At 44.6% G+C, this 21454-nt stretch overlaps 1 protein-coding gene across 1 annotated transcript in view; it reads left to right on the forward strand.

Moving 5' to 3' along the window:
• Positions 1 to 21454, forward strand: part of TCP11L1 (t-complex 11 like 1) — a 168350-nt gene that overhangs the window by 62361 nt on the left and 84535 nt on the right. The window contains exons 3-4 of the mRNA XM_073576337.1: positions 4595 to 4755; positions 8100 to 8232. Coding sequence (XP_073432438.1) covers positions 4599 to 4755; positions 8100 to 8232 — 290 coding nt within the window. The 5' untranslated portion in view covers positions 4595 to 4598. The remainder of the gene's footprint in view (positions 1 to 4594; positions 4756 to 8099; positions 8233 to 21454) is intronic.

Genomic DNA, 21454 nt, shown 5'->3' on the forward strand with positions numbered 1-21454 from the left:
GGTAGGAAAATAGACTGAGTCAACCATGGGGCCCACACTGACTAGACAGGACAGGAAAGGAAGAGACACTGTCTGCAATCATGCAAAAAAACCCTGCAAAAGGTCCAACACGTCTGATGCAAAAATACTGAAGTCGCACGACTTTGCCCACTCTATGAGCACTCTGGTATATTCTGAAAGCAGAGCAAAAAAGAGGCCAATCTAATAAGGGACAAAAACAAACTGGCACAAGCAGTAACATATGGATGATATTTCAGCACAGCCCCAGCTGGAGCTAGCTGACCCACATACAGTGGGGCAAAAAAGTATTTAGTCAGTCAGCAATAGTGCAAGTTCCACCACTTAAAAAGATGAGAGGCGTCTGTAATTTACATCATAGGTAGACCTCAACTATGGGAGACAAACTGAGAAAAAAAAATCCAGAAAATCACATTGTCTGTTTTTTTTTTCATTTTATTTGCATATTATGGTGGAAAATAAGTATTTGGTCAGAAACAAGCAATCAAGATTTCTGGCTCTCACAGACCTTTAACTACTTCTTTAAGAGTCTCCTCTTTCCTCCACTCATTACCTGTAGTAATGGCACCTGTTTAAACTTGTTATCAGTATAAAAAGACAACTGTGCACACCCTCAAACAGTCTGACTCCAAACTCCACTATGGTGAAGACCAAAGAGCTGTCAAAGGACACCAGAAACAAAATTGTAGCCCTGCACCAGGCTGGGAAGACTGAATCTGCAATAGCCAACCAGCTTGGAGTGAAGAAATCAACTGTGGGAGCAATAATTAGAAAATGGAAGACATACAAGACCACTGATAATCTCCCTCGATCTGGTGCTCCACGCAAAATCCCACCCCGTGGGGTCAGAATGATCACAAGAATGGTGAGCAAAAATCCCAGAACCACGCGGGGGGACCTAGTGAATGAACTGCAGAGAGCTGGGACCAATGTAACAAGGCCTACCATAAGTAACACACTATGCCACCATGGACTCAGATCCTGCAGTGCCAGACGTGTCCCACTGCTTAAGCCTGTACATGTCCGGGCCCGTCTGAAGTTTGCTAGAGAGCATTTGGATGATCCAGAGGAGTTTTGGGAGAATGTCCTATGGTCTGATGAAACCAAACTGGAACTGTTTGGTAGAAACACAACTTGTCGTGTTTGGAGGAAAAAGAATACTGAGTTGCATCCATCAAACACCATACCTACTGTAAAGCATGGTGGTGGAAACATCATGCTTTGGGGCTGTTTCTCTGCAAAGGGGCCAGGACGACTGATCCGGGTACATGAAAGAATGAATGGGGCCATGTATCGTGAGATTTTGAGTGCAAACCTCCTTCCATCAGCAAGGGCATTGATGATCAAACGTGGCTGGGTCTTTCAACATGACAATGATCCAAAGCACACCGCCAGGGCAACGAAGGAGTGGCTTCGTAAGAAGCATTTCAAGGTCCTGGAGTGGCCTAGCCAGTCTCCAGATCTCAACCCTATAGAAAACCTTTGGAGGGAGTTGAAAGTCCGTGTTGCCAAGCGAAAAGCCAAAAACATCACTGCTCTAGAGGAGATCTGCATGGAGGAATGGGCCAACATACCAACAACAGTGTGTGGCAACCTTGTGAAGACTTACAGAAAACGTTTGACCTCTGTCATTGCCAACAAAGGATATATCACAAAGTATTGAGATGAAATTTTGTTTCTGACCAAATACTTATTTTCCACCATAATATGCAAATGAAATGAAAAAAAAACAGACAATGTGATTTTCTGGATTTTTTTTACTCAGTTTGTCTCCCATAGTTGAGGTCTACCTATGATGTAAATTACAGACGCCTCTCATCTTTTTAAGTGGTGGAACTTGCACTATTGCTGACTGACTAAATACTTTTTTGCCCCACTGTAAATCTGAAATAGACAAAACCAGATCAAATGTGAACAGAATAGCAAAAGAACACTTAGCTGAACATGCAGGGACTGAGCTGGAAACTAAGACCTCAGGAGGCAGGAAAAAATCACCAGCAGGGATAGAGGGAGTCGGCTGTCTTAAATCCAGTCTGAAACCCCAAATCTCCCATCGTCGTCCTCATTATCAGGTGGCAAGCCTCTGTTAATCAGATCAGCTCCATTTACCTCCAGTAACCACCAAAGGGAGCCCAGAAAGAGAACTCGCAACCCCTCCGTCAACCTGACCAGCTCCACCACCTTCAGCAGTAACCAGAGGTAGGCCAGAAAGCGAATTCACAACAGACCTGTCTCTAATCTTCCCTTCATCTCTAAACTCCTGGAACGCCTGGTCCACTCCCGTTTTATCTGCTAGCTCTCAGATAACTCTCTTCTTGACCCTCTACAACCTGGTTTTTACTTTTATGCTCTACTGAAACTGCTCTCACTAAAGTCTCTAATGATCTACTAAAAGCTAAATCTAATGGTCACTACTCCATGCTAATTCTCCTTGATCTCTCGGCAGCATTCAACACTGTGGATCATCAGCTCCTCCTCACTATGCTTCGCTCCATCGGCCTCAAGGACACCGTTCTCTCCTGGTTCTCCTCCTATCTCTCTGACCGCTCCTTCACTGTATTTTTTCTGGCTCCTCCTCCTCTCATCTACATCTTACTGTTGGGGTTCCTCAAGGATCAGTCCTAGGCCCCTTCCTCTTCTCTTTGTATACTGCCTCTATTGGTCAAACAATCAATAGATTTGGTTTTCAGGACCATCTATATGCTGATGACACCCAATTATACACTTCTTCACCTGATAGGACCACTGCCTTTTTAGAAAACACCAGTAATTGTCTTACCGCTGTCTCTAACATCATGTCCTCCCTCTATCTGAAACTGAACCTGTCAAAAACTGAACTCCTTGTGTTTCCTCCCTCTACTAACCTACCTATGCCCGACATTGCCATTTCTGTGTGTGGTTCTACCATTACTCCCCATCAACATGCCCGCTGTCTTGGGGTCATACTTGATTCTGAGCTTTCATTCAACCCCACATCCGATAACTGGCTTGCTCTTGTTATCTGCAATTCAAAAACATTTCTAGAATTCAACCTTTTCTTACTTTCGACTCTGCAAATACTCTTACTGCTTCTCTTATTCTTTCTCATCTGGACTATTGTAACTCTCTACTAATCGGTCTCCCTCTTACCAAATTCTCCGCTTTCCAATCTGTCTTGAATGCTGCAGCCAGGATCATATTTCTCACCAATCGTTACACCGATGCCTCTGCCTTGTGCCAGTCATTACACTTGTTACCTATCCACGCCAGAATCCAAAATAAACTTATTACCCTCACCCACAAAGCACTCCATGGCTCAGCACCACCCTACATCTCTTCCCTTGTCTCAGTCTACCACCCTACCCGTGCCCTCCGTTCTGTGAATTACCTGCAGTTAACATCCTCAATATTCAGGTATTGCGATACTTCAGGGCCATAGAACGTAATGGCGTATGCCGGCACATGCGCAATAATGGTTTTATGCTTTGCCCACAGTTGGGCAAAGCATACTGCGCACGCGTGGGAGGACATTTGAATGCGCACGTGTGCTAAATCTATGTGAACGCAGGAATTCCACCAAATAAATGCGTAGCGCAAACCAGGAGGGGGGAAGAGAGGAACAATAAGCCCCACCCATCGGACCGGACCGAGGAGATTTACAAACACCGCAGGAGAGCTAAAAACTGTATTTATGCATCAAAGGTGGGTAGATAGGGGGTATCAAAAGTACTGCTATAATGCTTATGTGACACTAAATTGAATGATATCTTTACATCATATCGCAAAAATGGTTGACAGATTCCCTTTAACATCAGCACAAAAAAACATTGTGGCTGGAGCTTTATGGCATGGGAGCAGCTGCCTCACATCACCAAGTCAAATATCACGTATTGAATGGAGTGGTGTAATGCATGCTGCTACTGGAGCAGTAGAAACGTGTTGGTGTAGTGGCGGATCATGCTTCACTATCTGGTGTCTGGACAGGGTCTGAGTTTGGTGAATGCCATTAGATTTTTACTTAAAAGACTGCAATGTGCCAACTGTAAATTTTGGTGGTGGAGGGATAATGCTATTGCGTTGTTTTTCAGCGGTAGGCCTTTGTCCTTCCAGTGAAGAGAAATCTAGGGAATCTGCACACCAAGACATTTTGGACAATTTTAGCTTCCAGTTTTGTGAGAACAGTTTGGGAATGCTGATTTCTGTTCCTGCGTGACTGTGCCCCAGTGCAGATAGCAGGGTCCATAAAGGCATGGTTGGGCGAGGTTGGTTTGGAATAATGTGACCAGCTGCACAGTGTCCTGACCTCAACCCCACCGAACACCTTTGGGATAACCTAGAAAAAGTAGAAGAGTACAGAGGCACCAACTTTTTGATCTGCAAATAGTATGGATGGCCGTCCATATACAACTTCTTATAGGAGGGTGACATTAGGGAAGAATACCTCTTTGTTATTTTCACTACATGCATGCCTCAGTAAAGTTTTTTGGCTTGTACAACCCCCTTTAAATATATAGTGTAAGTATTTAGACCATCATGGAGTAGCGTTGAGCTTTACATTATGGGAGATAATCTTCCCTTTCTTTGCTTGACATTACAGGATCATGCCTTTTGAACCTGATAAATCACAGACTGGAGAAGAATCATCAGATGAACCCAGCAGAGCTGGGCGCAGCAACAGTGCCGATGTCTCCGAGGAATCAGTGCGGAAGAGAATCCGGCAGAGCACCCCAAGTCCGCACAGAGAGAATGTCCGACAGGGTGAGTGTTACTTCTCTTCCAGCTAAGGCTATTTGTACAATCAGTGGCCATTAGAGGAGTTGTCCACTCTCCTCACATGTCTAATACTTCAGAGCAGAGAATCATTCCTTGGAGCTGTGTACTCCATTATTCTCCCTGGAAATTTATGAATACTTTGCCTTCTAGGTGTTACTATTCCTCTTGCCAATGGTGTGTTTCCAAAGTCCGACCTTGTCCAGTCACAGCTGTCTGGTTGTGTAAGCATAGGCATTTGACCATCCAGCTAGATGCCACAGACGCTGTTAGCGACAACAACCAAGGAGTCAAATATCTGGTATTGTAGTTATCACAGTGGGATGTGAGCTGTATGGTCAAAAGTAGCAGACCACGCAGCTGCTATGGGGCCCGGACAGGTGAGGGGGCACGGATGGGTGAGGGGGCCCACGATGGCCGCTGTGGTTTGGCAGCTGTGCTGACACAGTACTATCTCCTTTAACTAAATGTAAGCGCCGGCCGCTGTATACCCCCTTGAAGCTCCCCTTTCCTTGTTTCCTGGTCAGCAGTTGGCTGAAGTCTCTGGCTGGATTTGCATAAGAACACCACGCCTCCTGGCAGCCAGAGAGCAGCACACCTGCATTGCAGGAAGCAGAAAACATTCATGAGCCTCTCACTCAGGGAGAGGGTGGACACACACACAAGATGGTGAGCCCGGCTGGGGGTGGATTTTTTTTGTTAAATGTGTCCCCTCACTGTGCTGGCAGCTTGGCACTTTGCACCTTAGGGAGGGGGGCCCGGCTGCACGCACTGTGGAGGGTGGAGGGGGCCCTGCATGCACTGCAGGTGTGTGTGTGTGTGGATTGCTCTGTGCTTCTGTGGCTGGGCCTCTCCTGACGTCATATGTGCTGCTGTGGCTGCCTCTCCTGACATACTCTGTGCTGCAGTGGCTTCCTCCACTGGCATCCCTTGTGCTGCTGTGGCTGGCTCTCCTGACATCCTCCGTGCTTTTGTTTCCGGCTCTCCTAATAGCCTTTGTTTTGCTGTGACTGGCTCTCCTGACATCCTCTGTGCTTTTGTGTCCGGCTCTCCTAATATCCTTTGTTTTGCTGTGACTGGCTCTCCTGACATCCTCTGTGCTTTTGTGTCCGGCTCTCCTAATATCCTTTGTTTTGCTGTGGCTAGCTCTCCTGACATTCTCTGTGCTTTTGTGGCGGGCTTTCCTGACATCCTCTGTTCTGCTGTGGCAGGCTCTCAAGACATCCTCTGTGCTTCTGTGGCCGGGCCTCTTCTGAAATCCTTTATGCTGCTGTGGCAGGCTCTCCTGACATCCTCCTCTGATGCTTTGGTAGGCTCTCCTGACATCCTCTGTGCTCCTGTGGATGGCTCTCCTGACATCCTTTGTTCTGCTGTGGCTGGTTCTCCTGACATCCTTTGTACTTCTGTGGCTGGCTCTTCTGACATCCTCTGTGCTGCTGTGGCTGTCTCTCCTGACATCCTCTGTGCTTTTATCTCTGGCTTTCCTGACAGCCTCCGTTCTACTGTGGCTGGCTCTCCTGACATCCTCTGTGCTGCTGCGGCTGGCTCTCCTGACATCCTCTGTGCTGCTGTGGATAGCTCTCCTGATATCCTGTATGCTGCTGTGGCTGGCTCTCTTGACATCCTCTGTGACTTTGTAGCTGGCTTTCCTGATATCCTCCATTCTGCTGTGGCAGGTTCTCAAGACATCCTCTGTGCTTCTGTGGCTGGCTCTCCTGAGACCCTTTTTTCTGCTGTGGCTAGCTCTCCTGATATCCTCTGTGCTTCTGTGGCTGGGCCTCTCTTGACGTCATCTGTGCTGCTGTGGCTGGCTCTCCTGACATCCTCTGTGCTGCTGTGGATAGCTCTCCTGATATCCTGTATGCTGCTGTGGCTGGCTCTTCTGACATCCTCTGTGCTGCTGTGGTTGTCTCTCCTGAGATCCTCTGTGCTGCTGCGGCTGGCTCTCCTGACATCCTCTGTGCTGCTGTGGATAGCTCTCCTGATATCCTGTATGCTGCTGTGGCTGGCTCTCTTGACATCCTCTGTGACTTTGTAGCTGGCTTTCCTGACATCCTCCATTCTGCTGTGGCAGGTTCTCAAGACATCCTCTGTGCTTCTGTGGCTGGCTCTCCTGAGACCCTTTGTTCTGCTGTGGCTAGCTCTCCTGATATCCTCTGTGCTTCTGTGGCTGGGCCTCTCTTGACGTCATCTGTGCTGCTGTGGCTGGCTCTCCTGACATCCTCTGTGCTGCTGTGGCTGGCTCTCCTGACATCCTCTGTGCTGCTGTGGCTGGTTCTCCTGACATCCTTTGTGCTGCTGTGGCTGGCTCTTCTGACATCCTCTGTGCTGCTGTGGTTGTCTCTCCTGAGATCCTCTGTGCTGCTGTGGCTGTCTCTCCTGACATCCTCTGTGCTGCTGTGGTTGTCTCTCCTGAGATCCTCTGTGCTGCTGTGGCTGTCTCTCCTGACATCCTCTGTGCTTTTATCTCTGGCTTTCCTGACAGCCTCCGTTCTACTGTGGCTGGCTCTCCTGACATCCTCTGTGCTGCTGCGGCTGGCTCGCCTGACATCCTCTGTGCTGCTGTGGCTGGTTCTCCTGACATCCTTTGTGCTGCTGTGACTGGCTCTTCTGACATCCTCTGTGCTGCTGTGGTTGTCTCTCCTGAGATCCTCTGTGCTGCTGTGGCTGGCTCTTCTGACATCCTCTGTGCTGCTGTGGTTGTCTCTCCTGAGATCCTCTGTGCTGCTGTGGCTGTCTCTCCTGACATCCTCTGTGCTTTTATCTCTGTGCTTTTGTGGCTGACTCTCCTGACATCTTTTGTTCTGCTGTAGCTAGCTCTCCTGACATCCTCTGTGCTGCTGTGGCTGGCTCTCCTGACATCCTCTGTGCTCCTGTGGATATCTCTCCTGATATCCTGTATGCTGCTGTGGCTGACTCTCCTGACATCCTCTGTGCTGCTGTGGCTGGATGTTTGACCTATAACATGCATGCCTGGAGTCAAGAGCACCTGTTGATTTTTTTTTTTTTTTTTTTTGGGGGGGGGGCCATTCAGACTTTTGCTATGGGGCCCCATGATTTCTGTGTACGCCTCTGAATGTCCACCTGGCTTATAGCTTTAAGAGGAGGCAGTCAGTGGGATAGACCCATATGTAGGATTACTATGTATTTATTTTATCTTGCTTCAGGATCATTAGTTTCTCAACAGAAATTGCTCTTTAACTATTGTCTTATTATAGGTTTGACATACTGTATGCCACAAGCGAAGTCCTTCTAATGGTCCTATTGTTCTGTTTACCAAGCAGCAGAATGTTGGCTCGGGACATATACTGACTTCATTGTGTGTCTTGCAGCCAGCCCACCTCGCTTTGTCTCCGTGGAAGAACTGATGGATGCAGCTAAAGGGGTCACCAACATGGCTTTGGCTCATGAGATTGTGGTCAATGGAGGTTTTCAGATCAAACCTGAGGAGCTGCCTCAGGGCAGGTAAGATTTGGTATCCCCAGAACCTTGGTCCATCCATACATTCACCTTCTCAGAACTTCAGTTGTAACTTAAAGCAAATAAGTTTATATACATTTTCTTAGAGTCCAAGAGCTTTAACTAATTTTTGCCTTTTATAGAACCATTGCCTCTTTATTTGTAAGAGTGATTGAGGCAATTTTAGCAACCAGGGCCCAGATGCTTTTTTGTTACACATATCCCATATTGCTCTGCCTCTGCATGGCATCTGTGTGAATTATACTGAAACTTTTATGTAAAATATTACTGCTAAAACAAATTATACAAATACGATGTACATTGCACAGTTGACACATTTGGGGTTCAAATGTCTACAGCTTATTCTGCATACTTCAGTTACAATAAAGATCATCACAGGAAAAAAAAATATTTTCAGCTAATGAATTCTTTTGAGAACCCTGCAATTAGAAGTGGAAATAAAGAACAAAAATGAAAAATTCGGACTGAAAATAGAGGAGCAAGAGAAATCGACTGCAACCTAAAATGTGTCTATACAAATGCAAAGAGCATAGGAAACAAACAAGGAGAATTGGAACTGCTAGCATAGGAAGAGAGATATGATGTCATAGGCATCACTGAAACTTGGTGGGATGATACACATGATTAGGATACAAACCTTGAAGGCTACAACTTATTTATTAGAAGCTGAATTAACAAGAAGGAAGGAGGTGTTGCATTATATGTTAGGAAACCGTATATCTCCACAGAGATCCAATCTTCAGAGAATGGTAGCTCTGCAGAAACTGTTTGGGAAAGAATACAAGTAGAGAAAAACAGAAAATGCACCATGATAGGTGTTTTCTATAGGCCACCTGGACAGACTGAAGATATGGATGAACTCTTTTTTCATCAGATGTCTGTTCTAAAAAAAAAAGTACAACATATTGATCATGGGAGATTTTCACTATCCAGATGTTTGTTGGAAATCTCAGGCAAAAGTAATGGGTCCAGAAAATTCTTATCTTCTCTTGGTTTCAAAAGGTAGATGAGAACAAGATGAGCTGCAATCTTGTACCTAATTCTTTCCAACAAGGAGGAAATGGTAGAGGAAGTAAAGGTGGCTGAAAATGTAGGAGGCAGCGATCATGCTATCCTCGAATTTTTGATTACATGAAGAGGAAGAACAGCAAGGACTCAAACTTTAAGGTTGGACTTCAGAAAGGCAAATTTTAATGGACTCCAAAAGAGCGTAGGGAAGATCCAATGGCTGAATGTGCTAAAGGACAGAAATGTCCAAGAAGGATGGCAGATTTTGCTAAATGAAATTCTCACAACACAATCAGTAACAATCCCAAAAAGAAGAAAGAATTGGAAGCATTTAAAGAGACCAGGATGGATGAACACAGAACTTAAGTACTTGTTAAAAAGGAAAAAAAGAAGTGTATATTAGATGGAAAGATGGGGTATGTAGGGCAAGCGTTAGAAGAGCTAAAGCCAGTATTGAAGTGAGGCTTGCAAGGGAGGCCAAAAGCAATAAAAAAGGATTCTGGGGGTATGTCAAAATCAAAAGAAAAGTCAAAGATGCAATGGGATTTTTAAATTCTTATTTTCTTTTATTTTCTGCTCACCCATGACAGCACACCTGAGAGAGGGCTCTGCTCAGCAAGGACAAGAAACCTACTGAAATAAAAGGGTGCTAGCTCTCTCCCCACATCAGTTGGTTTCCTGTTTTTCATGGGAACCTTGTGCTGAAATCCACTGTTAAAGGGAAAAAACTTTCCCAGGCCTGTCCCGGTGTCCGAAGAACAGGCTTCGTACCTGTGGCGCTAGTCTTAAGGTGCCACTGTGGTAACGTCCATGGGTCCCCCCGGGGCTGATGTATGTGCGGGTGCCGGCGGCACAGGCATGTCAGAAGCCTGTCTCGGACCGCCGCGCCATCCTCCCCCTGCTGAACATACCCAGCTCATTCTCTGCTATGATGTAGCCTGGAGGCACATCTGGTATGCACCGCTGACATCACAGGTGTGAAGCACACTGGATATGGGCATGCTTGTGTGACGCCAGGGGTCCGCCAGAAGAAGATGGCGCCGCCCTACTTGTCACCGGCGGGGACACTCATGACGGAGTGCAGGCCAGCTTTCATTAGAGGGGGGGAATCGATGGAACCAAAGAGAGACACAATATGGCGCTGGCTCCCCCTTCTTAAGGGAAGATCAGAGGACAGAATGCTGCTTAGGCTCCAGTGCACTAGTTTGTTAACAAGTATCCAGTCAACCACCAGCAGCAAAAACCAAATTAAAGACCATAAAACGGAGTATATAGGGAAACTTCCAAAAATAGAAAATATACCTAAAAGAAGGGAAGTGCACAACCCAAGATAAAATATATATATTTTATTTGTGTAAATCAGAAATGTCAGGAAAATATAACCAAACACTGTGAGTGAAATTATAGTATCAACCCAGTGTAAGAATTACTATCAGCACAGTTGCGGTATAAAGATATAAATATTAGCATAAAAGTACGCTGGCAGAGCACTAAAAAGGAAAACAGTATAAATAAAAGATGCAAACCTATACATAAAGCAGGGTAGTAGGTATTAGAATAATGTGTTGCATGTGGTAGAGTAAGGAAAATAATGCTCACCAGAGTCAATACACAATGTATTAAAGTGCAAGTGCTTGAAGGTGCATAGAGACCATTGCAACAGTGGAGTTACAGCAGAGGGGTTGCCGAAAGTGCTGCCAGTACTTGTCTGGGTGAGGATGCTCAGGATGGAAAACCCTGACACGCGTTTCGCTGTTGCTTTTTCCTAGGGGGTCCGTAGATGATATTTTCTTGACATAATTCATGTACTTACCTGTTTCACTTGATTTTTTTATTATATGGTTGCTCAGAAGTCACTCTGTCTCAGGTTCTATGCCCCTTTCTGTATTATTATTTCCTTTTATCTGATTAACACCAATAAAATATTTATATTTTATCTTGGTTTGTGTACTTCCCTTCTTTTGGGTATATAACCACCAGCAGCAGTAATTCGCCATCAACGTGGACACAGGGGAAGCAGCCGTTCAAATGGTAGGAGCAGAGAAGCTGAGCATCTCAAGACTCCTCAGAGAGGATATACTATGTGTTCCACAACAGCCTCCGAATCTGGTACTTATAAGTGACGGTGGTGAGTGATCTTCGTGAATGCCACCATTTGTTAATAGGCTCCTTATTTGTTTAAATCACTAGGAGAGGCCTAGGAAAACAAGCGCTAAGAAGAGGAATAAGGGAGTGTGTGATGTGCAAAAACCCACTAGCAGTGGATTGGCAGAAAGACCTCTGCTCTGTATGCATCCACAGGACCGTTGGTGAGGAAACCCCTGACTTTGCAGCAAGCCTTCGGTCCGTTATTATATCTGAAGTGGAGGGCTCCCTAAAATCCCTATTATAGAAAGGGAAGAAAAAACTTAGGGAAGTTTCTTCTAACTCTGACTCCTCTGCACGGTTATCAGAAGGACAATATTATAGCGAGTCTGCGTCCTCATCCTCCTCTGACAGTGACATGGGGGGCAGACTGCGTTTTTTCCAGTGGATAACACGGATAAGCTGCTTAAGGCCGTTAGGGCAACAATGGGCCTGAAGGAGGAGAAGACAGATAAATCTCTTCAGGACATGATGTTTGAGGGTTAGAGGAAAAGAATTGACCTTTCCGGTCAATAATAAGATGCAAGCATTCATTAGCAGAGAATGGAGGAGACCGGAGAGGACTGGGGCCTTGCCCTCGTCCTCTGAAAGGAGATATCCTTTTAAGGAAAAAGATTCAGAGCTATGGGACAAGGTTTCCTAGGAAAGATGGTGCAGTATTCAGATTATCAAAGAGGTCAGTACTACCCTTTGAAGATTCAGGGACCTGTAGGATAAAAAGGCGGATATTTAACTGAGACACATGTGGGAAGCAACAGCAGGAGGTCTCAAGCCGGCAATCGCCTAGCTTGTTCCACACTGACCCTTAGGCTAAGTTCACATGGCTATCTGCGGGAAAATCGCATTTTAAATTCCCGTGATTTCCCCGTGGAAAAACTAGCGATTGCAAGCGTAATTACCTTGCAGAATGCTAGCGTTTTCCAAGCAATCTGTAGCATCGCTTGGAGAACTGATTGACAGGTTGGTCACACTCGTCATACATCGTGTTTGACGAGTGTGACCAACTTTTTACAATTGAGGCTGCTAATGTTAAAAATAATTAAAAAAAAAATTAAAAATCGGGTTATATTCACCTTCCGATGTCCCGCGCAGCATCCCCAGACCTCCGTGATGCTCTGGCAGGTCCCGTTCCCAGTGATGCATTGCGGTAATGACCTTTGATGACGTCGCGGTCCGCTACAGTATCGCGAGACAGCGACGTCAGCAAAGGTCATTATCGCAATGCATCACTGGGAACGGGACCTGCCGCATGTATCGCTGAAGCCTGGGGACGCTGCGCGGGACATCGGAAGGTGAATATAACCCGATTTTTTTATTTTAATTCTATTTTTTACAGGGATATGGTACCCACAGCCTCTACCTCCGGACTGTGGGTACCATCCGCAAATGTTCTGCTTACTTTTCGCATGTTGGGCACAGCCACATGCAGAAAGTAAGCAGAACAATGCATTCCTATGTGAGCGGAATCGCCGCGATTCCGCAATATAATGAGCATGCTGCGTTTTTTTCCGCAATGCGATTTCGCCGCGGGAAAATCCACAGCATTAGCACAGCATTGCAGAATCCCATAGGTTTGCATGGGATGCTTTTTTTTTGCTTTTTCGCGGCAAAATCGCGCTTTAAAAACCGCCGCGAAAAAAAACACGACGTGTGAACGCAGCCTTATGGTTTGGCTACAACAGCTGGAGAAACAGCTCAAGAGCAAGACCTCAAGGGAAAAGATCTTGTCCAGCCTGACCCTGTTGCACGGAACCACAACAGTCCTAGCGGACACATCTGCCTAGCTAGCAGCAAGGGTCTGCTGGTCTGTCTAATGCAGCAAGACCAGCCTTGTGGCTCAAGGGCTGTCCGGGAGATTTACAATCGAAGAGTGAGTTGTGCTCCATACTCAGTGATGGCGAATTTTTGTTTAGGAAAAAGTTGGACGACATCCCAGAAAAGGCCGGTGATAAGAAAAAAGAGTTTTCCCGCTTTCTCAGGAGAGTCGAGCAAGACTTCCCTTCAGAGGAAGAAATTTAGTAGGGGACGTCCTCCGGGCGAAAGAAGGAAGTGTGGCAAGTCCTAGGCGAGATTTCAGGCCAACAAAAAGGAAGGGTATTTTGTTCCCCCCTCTTTTTGGAAAAAAAAGCCAGATGGCTCATTCAGGACCATCATCAGTCTGAAGGGTCTCAATCACTGGATAAAAAAATCATACTTTCAAGATGGAGTTTATGAATACTTCCATAAATCTTCTTCACCGCAATTGTTTTATGGTGGTGGTCGACGTAAAGGATGCTTACTATCACATCCCACTCCAGTTCTGAACTCCGAACTAAAGGCCTGTTTCTTACCCAAGGACAAGGTGGACAAAGTTGTGAACCTGGCCTCACCAGCCATAGAGCTTTCAAAGATGTCCCTAAGGAAAGCTATGTCCCTGTTGGGAATCCTAAAATCCTGCAACACAGCAGTCAGATGGGCCAAATTCCACACCAGACAACTCCAGTGGGATATCATGTCTGCACAAAGATCGCTAAAAGGGCGTTTTAGAAACTCCCTCATGTGGTGGGCCAACCGGGAAAATTTAACTTAATGGGTCCAATGGGTGAGGCCAGTCAATGATGTTATGGACGTGAGCCTCTCGGGTTGGGGGGCACACCTGAAAAGTCATGCAATTCATGGGTCATGGGCACGCCCTGAAAAAGGAAGGTCATCAAACCTACAGGAATTATGCACAGTGGGAAGGGCTCTAGAAGGCTTTCTTCCTCTCCTCCTGGGTTGCCAAATTTGCATCAACCACCAGGGGAAAACAAGGTTCCATTCCCTAATGGAACCGACAAGCAAAATATTCTAGATAGCAGAGCAACATATTTTGTCCCTTACAGCACTGCACATAAGGAGTGGGGGGTGGAGAACACCATGGCAGACTTTCTGAGCAGCAACAAGCTGAAACAGGGGGAATGAGCCCTAAGCTCGTCAGTTTTTTAGCAGATAGTCCATATATGGGGGTTACCAAAGATAGAGTTGTTTGCTGACAGAAACAAAAGAAAGGTAAACCCAAATGAAACCCCGTATGTGGTAGATGCCCTCCAGATTCCCTGGGACTTCAGGATTGCTTACGTCTTTCCTCCAATAGCGTTGATTCCAGCAGTCGTGAAAAAGATCTGGGAGGATCAGGCGAGTGTCATATTGATTGCCACCTTCTGACAAAAAAGTCCATGGTTTTCCCTACTAAGAGTAATGTTACTGTCAGATCCATGGATTTTGCCAAAAATCCTGGACCTTCTTACACAGGGGCCGATGTTCCACACTCAAGTAAAGGACTTCCATCTAGCAGCGTGGAATTTGAAAGGACAATATTAAGTGACAGGGAGTTTTCACCAGGGGTAGTTTCCACCTTGGTAAAAAGTAGAAAACCTATTACAACGAGAATTTACGGCAGAACGTGGGAATAATTCCTGGAGTTTTTAGGGAACCTGTTAGGTCAAAAGCCTCCAATTGGTCCGATCCTAGAGTTCCTTAAGACTGGGCTTGAACTAGGGTTGACTACTAGTACCCTTAAGGTACAAGTATCAGCTTTAGGGGTACTGTATAGTTGTATCCTTCTGGCCAATCGATGGATATCAAGATTCATAAAATCATGTGGTAGGTCTAGGCCAGTCCCAATCCCGAGGATCCCCCCAAGAATACTGAAATGTAATGTATATTATCTAAATTCATCTACATCTAAATTCGTAATTTTTTTTCTCAATTAACTTTTAATGACACAGACAGGAAAACATATTGAAATATACTGCTGTCTGTTTCAATATGTCTCTCATTGAGAATAATGGAAAAAAAACTCCTAATATCTCGGCTGTGACTTACAGGCCTTCCTAGCACTGCTCTGCTCACCATGCGTTTTTTCCTGCTTCATGCAGCAGTGCTGCACCTGCATGTAGCTTCTATCATGCCTTAGGGGTGTGTGGCCGGTCTCTGCAGGATTTTAACCCTGCTGTGTCCTGCAAAGGTTAGCTTCCCCTGCCTATCCCATGATAGCATGGTCTATATCATGCAGCTCCCCCACCACTTCCTGCTCGAACGTTGTTTCTAGCTAGTTCATCTGATAGTCCTATTTGTGCATTTGCTTATATTGATTCTCTTTTATTGACCCAACGTGCCTAAACATCCTTCCTGACCTCTCTACTCCTTACTCTGGTTATTCCTTCTCATCCTCTGGTGCCTACCCTGACCTCAGCCTCTCTGACTTCGCTTGGTCTTTGCCCTCCCGTACCATGCTGCAGACTCTATGAATGTCCTGGAGTGGTACCTGCCGACTACCTGTGGTCAAGCCTAGCCTCATCACCTGACTTACTAGTGAACACCAGGTAGTCGCTTAGTCACACCCTTCCAGGGTATGCCCGGCCCTGGCTCAGTGGGTCCACATCCACTAGTGATACGATCGCCCGCTACTGTAACAAAATACATTCATGCCACAATAATGTCTTCAACGACCACTAACTAGGTTCACATTTGTTCAGTGCAAGTTGACCACGTTTATTACCGTAGCTTAAAAAAAGTATGGAAGACTTGTTTTTTTTTTCTCCATTATTCTTAATGGTAGATGTATTGAACCATGCAGCAGTAGGTTTTAATTAATCTAAACCGTCTACAATTTCTAACCTATACCATTAAAAGCAACATGAGAAATGAATTTACAAAAGATACTTAAAAAAACCAAAGTATATAGACATGGGTGGAAATAAACATTGAAACTCAGACCAACGGTAGACTAATATATGAAACATGCTTGCATACATTTTTCATGTACGGTATGTCTTACACATACAGTACAGACCAAAAGTTTGGACACACCTTCTCATTCAAAGAGTTTTCTTTATTTTCATGACCATGAAAATTGTAGATTCACTCTGAAGGCATCAAAACTATGAATTAACACATGTGGAATTATATAATTAACAAAAAAGTGTGAAACAACTGAAAATATGTCTTATATTCTAGGTTCTTCAACTTAGCCACCTTTTGCTTTGATTACTGCTTTGCACACTCTTGTCATTCTCTTGATGAGCTTCAAGAGGTAGTCACCAGAAATGGTCTTCCAACAGTCTTGAAGGAGTTCCCAGAGATGCTTAGCACTTGTTGGCCCTTTTGCCTTCACTCTGCGGTCCAGCTCACCCCAAACCATCTCGATTGGGTTCAGGTCTGGTGACTGTGGAGGCCAGGTCATCTGGCGTAGCGCCCCATCACTCTCCTTCTTGGTCAAATAGCCCTTACACGGCCTGGAGGTGTGTTTGGGATCATTGTCCTGTTGAAAAATAAACGATGGTCCTACTAAACACAAACCGGATGGAATAGCATGCCGCTGCAAGATGCTGTGGTAACCATGCTGGTTCAGTATGCCTTCAATTTTGAATAAATACCCAACAGTGTCACCAGCAAAGCACCCCCACACCATAACACCTCCTCCTCCATGCTTCACGGTGGGAACCAGGCATGTAGTGTCCATCCGTTCACCTTTTCTGCGTCGAACAAAGACACGGTGGTTGGAACCAAAGATCTCAAATTTGGACTCATGAGACCAAAGCACAGATTTCCACTCGTCTAATGTCCATTCCTTGTGTTCTTTAGCCCAAACAAGTCTCTTCTGCTTGTTGCCTGTCCTTAGCAGTGGTTTCCTAGCAGCTATTTTACCATGAAGGCCTGCTGCACAAAGTCTCCTCTTAACAGTTGTTGTAGAGATGTGTCTGCTGCTAGAACTCTGTGTGGCATTGCCCTGGTCTGTAATCTGAGCTGCTGTTAACCTGCTATTTCTGAGGCTGGTGACTCGGATGAACTTATCCTCCGCAGCAGAGGTGACTCTTGGTCTTCCTTTCCTGGGGTGAGTGAGCCAGTTTCTTTGTAGCGCTTGATGGTTTTTGCCACTGAACTTGGGGACACTTTCAAAGTTTTCCCAATTTTTCGGACTGACTGACCTTCATTTCTTAAAGTAATGATGGCCACTCTTTTTTTTTACTTAGCTGCTTTTTTCTTGCCATAATACAAATTCTAACAGTCTATTCAGTAGGACTATCAGCTGTGTATCCACCAGACTTCTGCACAACACAACTGATGGTCCCAACCCCATTTATAAGGCAAGAAATCCCAATTATTAAACCTGACAGGGCACACCTGTGAAGTGAAAACCATTTCCGGTGACTACCTCTTGAAGCTCATCAAGAGAATGCCAAGAGTGTGAAAAGCAGTAATCAAAGCAAAAGGTTGCTACTTTGTAGAACCTAGAATATAAGACATATTTTCAGTTGTTTCACACTTTTTAATTGTTAATTATGTAATTCCACATGTGATAATTCATAGTTTTGATGCCTTCAGAGTGAATCTACAATTTTCATAGTCATGAAAATAAAGAAAACTCTTTGAATGAGGTGTGGCCAAACTTATGGTCTGTACTGTATGTCATATTTCTGCAGAAATACAAATGTGAGCCTAGCCTTACCTGTGATTAATAAGACATAATGCTCTCCCATTCCCCCCCATCAGTGCTTAACCCCTTCATGACCAAGCCTATTTTGACCTTAATGACCAGGCCATTTTTTGCAATTCTGACCAGTGTCCCTTTATGAGGTAATAACTCAGGAACGCTTCAACGGATCCTAGCAATTCTGAGATTGTTTTTTCGTGACATATTGGGCTTCATGTTATTGGTAAATTTATGTTGATAATTTTTGCGTTTATTTGTCAAAAAATCAGAAATTTGGTGAAAATTTAGAAAATTTTGCAATTTTCAAATTTTGAATTTTTATTCTGTTAAACCAGAGAGTTATGTGACACAAAATGGTTAATAAATAACATTTCCCATATGTCTACTTTACATCAGCACAATTTTGGAAACAAAATATTTTTTTGTTAGGAAGTTATAAGGGTTAAAAGTTGACCAGCGATTTCTCATTTTTACAATAAAATTTACAAAACCATTTTTTTTAGGGACCACCTCACATTTGAAGTCACTTTGAGGGGTCTATATGGCAGAAAATACCCAAAAGTTACACCATTCTAAAAACTGCACCCCTCAAGCTACTCAAAACTACATTCAAGAAGATTATTAACCCTTCAGGTGTTTCACAGCAGCTAAAGCAATGTGGAAAGAAAAAATGGACATTTTAATTTTTCCAACAAAAATTTTCTTTTAGCATCAATTTTTTCATTTTCACATGGGAAACAGGATAAATTGGATCCTAAAATTTGTTGGGCAATTTCTCCTGAGTACAACGATACCTCATATGTGGTCATAAACCACTGTTTGGGCGCACGGCACGGCTCAGAAGGGAAGGAGCGCCATTTGACTTTTTGAATGGAAAATATGCTGGAATATTTAGCGGTTGCCATGTCGTGTTTGGAGAGCCCCTGTGTGCATAAACATTGGAGCTCCTCCACAAGCGACCCCATTTTGGAAACTAGACCCCCCAAGGAACTTATCTAGATGCATAGTGATCACTTTGAACCCCCAGGTACTTCACAAATTGATCTGTAAAAAAAAAAAATACTTTTTTTTCACAAAAATTTTCTTTTAGCCTCAGTTTTTTCATTTTCACATGGGCAACAGGATAACATGGATCCTAAAATTTGTTGAGCAATTTCTCCTGAGTGCACAGATACCTCATATGTGGTCATAAACCACTGTTTGGGTGCACGGCATGGCCCGGAAGGCAAGGAGCACCATTTGACTTTTTGAATGGAAAATTAGCTCCAATCGTTATCGGACACCATGTCGCATTTGGAGAGCCCCTGTGCACCTAAACATTGGAGCTCCCCCACAAGTGACCCCATTTTGGAAACTAGACCCCCTAAGGAACTTATCTAGACGTGTAGGGAGCACTTTGAACCCCCAAGTGCTTCACAAAAGTTTATAACACAGAGCAGTGAAAATAAAAAATAATTTTTTTTTCCTCAAAAATGATTTTTAGCACACTATTTTTAATTTTCACAAGGCTAACAGGAGAAATTGGACCACAAATCTTGTTGTCCAGTTTGTCCTGAGTACGCTGGTACCCCATATGTGGGGGGGAACCACTGTTTGGGCACACAGCAGGGCTCAGGAGGGAAGGAGCGCCATTTGACTTTTTGAAATGCAAATTACTTCCAATCATTAGCGGACACCATGTTGTGTTTGGAGAGCCCCTGTGTGCCTAAACATTGGAGCTCCCCCACAAATGACCCCATTTTGGAAACTAGACCCCCTAAGGAACTTATCTAGATGTGTAGTGAGCACCTTGAACCCTCAAGTGCTTCACAAAAGTTTATGACGCAGAGCCGTGAAAATAAAAAAAATTTTTTTTCCCTCAAAAAATTATTTTTAGTGCACAATTTTTTATTTTCACAAGGGTACCAGGATAAATTAGACCCCAAAATGTGTTGTCCAGTTTGTCCTGAGTACACTGGTACCCCACATGTGGGGGGAACCACTGTTTGGGCACACGTCGGGGCTCGGAAGGGAAGTAGTGACATTTTGAAATGCTGACTTTGATGGAATGGTCTGCGGGTGTCATGTTACATTTGCAGAGCTCCTGATGTACCTAAACTGTGGAACCCCCCCACAAGTGACCCCATTTTGGAGACTAGACCCCCCAAGGAACTTATCTAGATGTGTGGTGAGCACCTTGAACCCCCAAGCGCTTCACAGAAGTTTATAACGCAGAGCCGTGAAAATAAAAAATATTTTTTTTTCCACAAAAAAAAAATGATTTTTAGCCAGGAATTTTTTTTTCACAGGGGTAGCAGGATAAATTGGCCCCAAAAGTTGTTGTCCAGTTTGTCCTGAGTACGCTGATACCTCATATGTGGGTGGGGACCACTGTTTGGGTACACGTCGGGGCTCAGAAGGGAAGTAGTGACATTATGAAATGCTGACTTTGATGGAATGGTCTGCGGGCATCATGTTACATTTGCAGAACCCCTGATGTACCTAAACTGTGGAACCCCCCCACAAGTGACCCCATTTTGGAAACTAGACCCCCCAAGGAACTTATCTAGATGTGTGGTGAGCACCTTGAACCCCCAAGTGCTTCACAGAAGTTTATTAACGCAGAGCCGTGAAAATAAAAAATATTTTTTTTTCCTCAAAAAAAAAGATTTTTAGCTAGCAATTTTTTTTTTCACAAGGGTAGCAGGATAAATTGGACCCCAAAAGTTGTTGTCCAGTTTGTCCTGAGTACGCTGATACCCCATATGTGGGGGATGACCACTGTTTGGGTACACGTCGGGGCTCGGAAGGGAAGTAGTGACATTATGAAATGCTGACTTTGATGGAATGGTCTGCGGGTATCATGTTACATTTGCAGAACCCCTGATGTACCTAAACTGTGGAACCCCCCCACAAGTGACCCCATTTTGGAAACTAGACCCCCTAAGGAACTTATCTAGATGTGTGGTGAGCACCTTGAACCCCCAAGTGCTTCACAGAAGTTTATAACGCAGAGATGTGAAAATAAAAAATATTTTTTTTTTCCTCAAAAAAAATGATTTTTAGCCAGCAATTTTTTTTCCACAAGGGTAGCAGGATAAATTGGACCCCAAAAGTTGTTGTACAGTTTGACCTGAGTACGCTGGTGCCCCATATATGGGGGGGAACTATTGTTTGGGCACACGTAAGGGCTCGGAATGGAAGTAGTGGCGTTTTGAAATGCAGACTTTGATGGAATGGTCTGCGGTCGTCATTACGTTTGCAGAGCCCCTGATGTGCCTAAACAATAGAAACCCCCCACAAGTGACCCCATTTTGGAAAATAGACCTCCCAAGTAACTTATCTAGATGCCTGGTGAGCACTTTGGACCCCCAAGTGCTTCACAGAAGTTTATAACGCAGAGACGTGAAAATTGAAAAAAAATTTTTTTCCACAAAAATATTTTTTTAGCCCCCAATTTTTTATTTTCCCAAGGGTACCAGGAGAAATTAGACCCCAAAAGTTGTTGTGCAATTTTTCCTGAGTACGCTGATACCCCATATGTTGGGGTAAACCACTGTTTGGGCACACGTCGGGGCTTGGAAGGGAGGAAGCACCGTTTAACTTTTTGAACGCAAAATT

This window comes from Dendrobates tinctorius, unplaced genomic scaffold (assembly GCF_039654945.1).
Source record: "Dendrobates tinctorius isolate UK_male_01 unplaced genomic scaffold, ASM3965494v1 ptg000048l, whole genome shotgun sequence".
Lineage (NCBI taxonomy): Eukaryota > Metazoa > Chordata > Amphibia > Anura > Dendrobatidae > Dendrobates > Dendrobates tinctorius.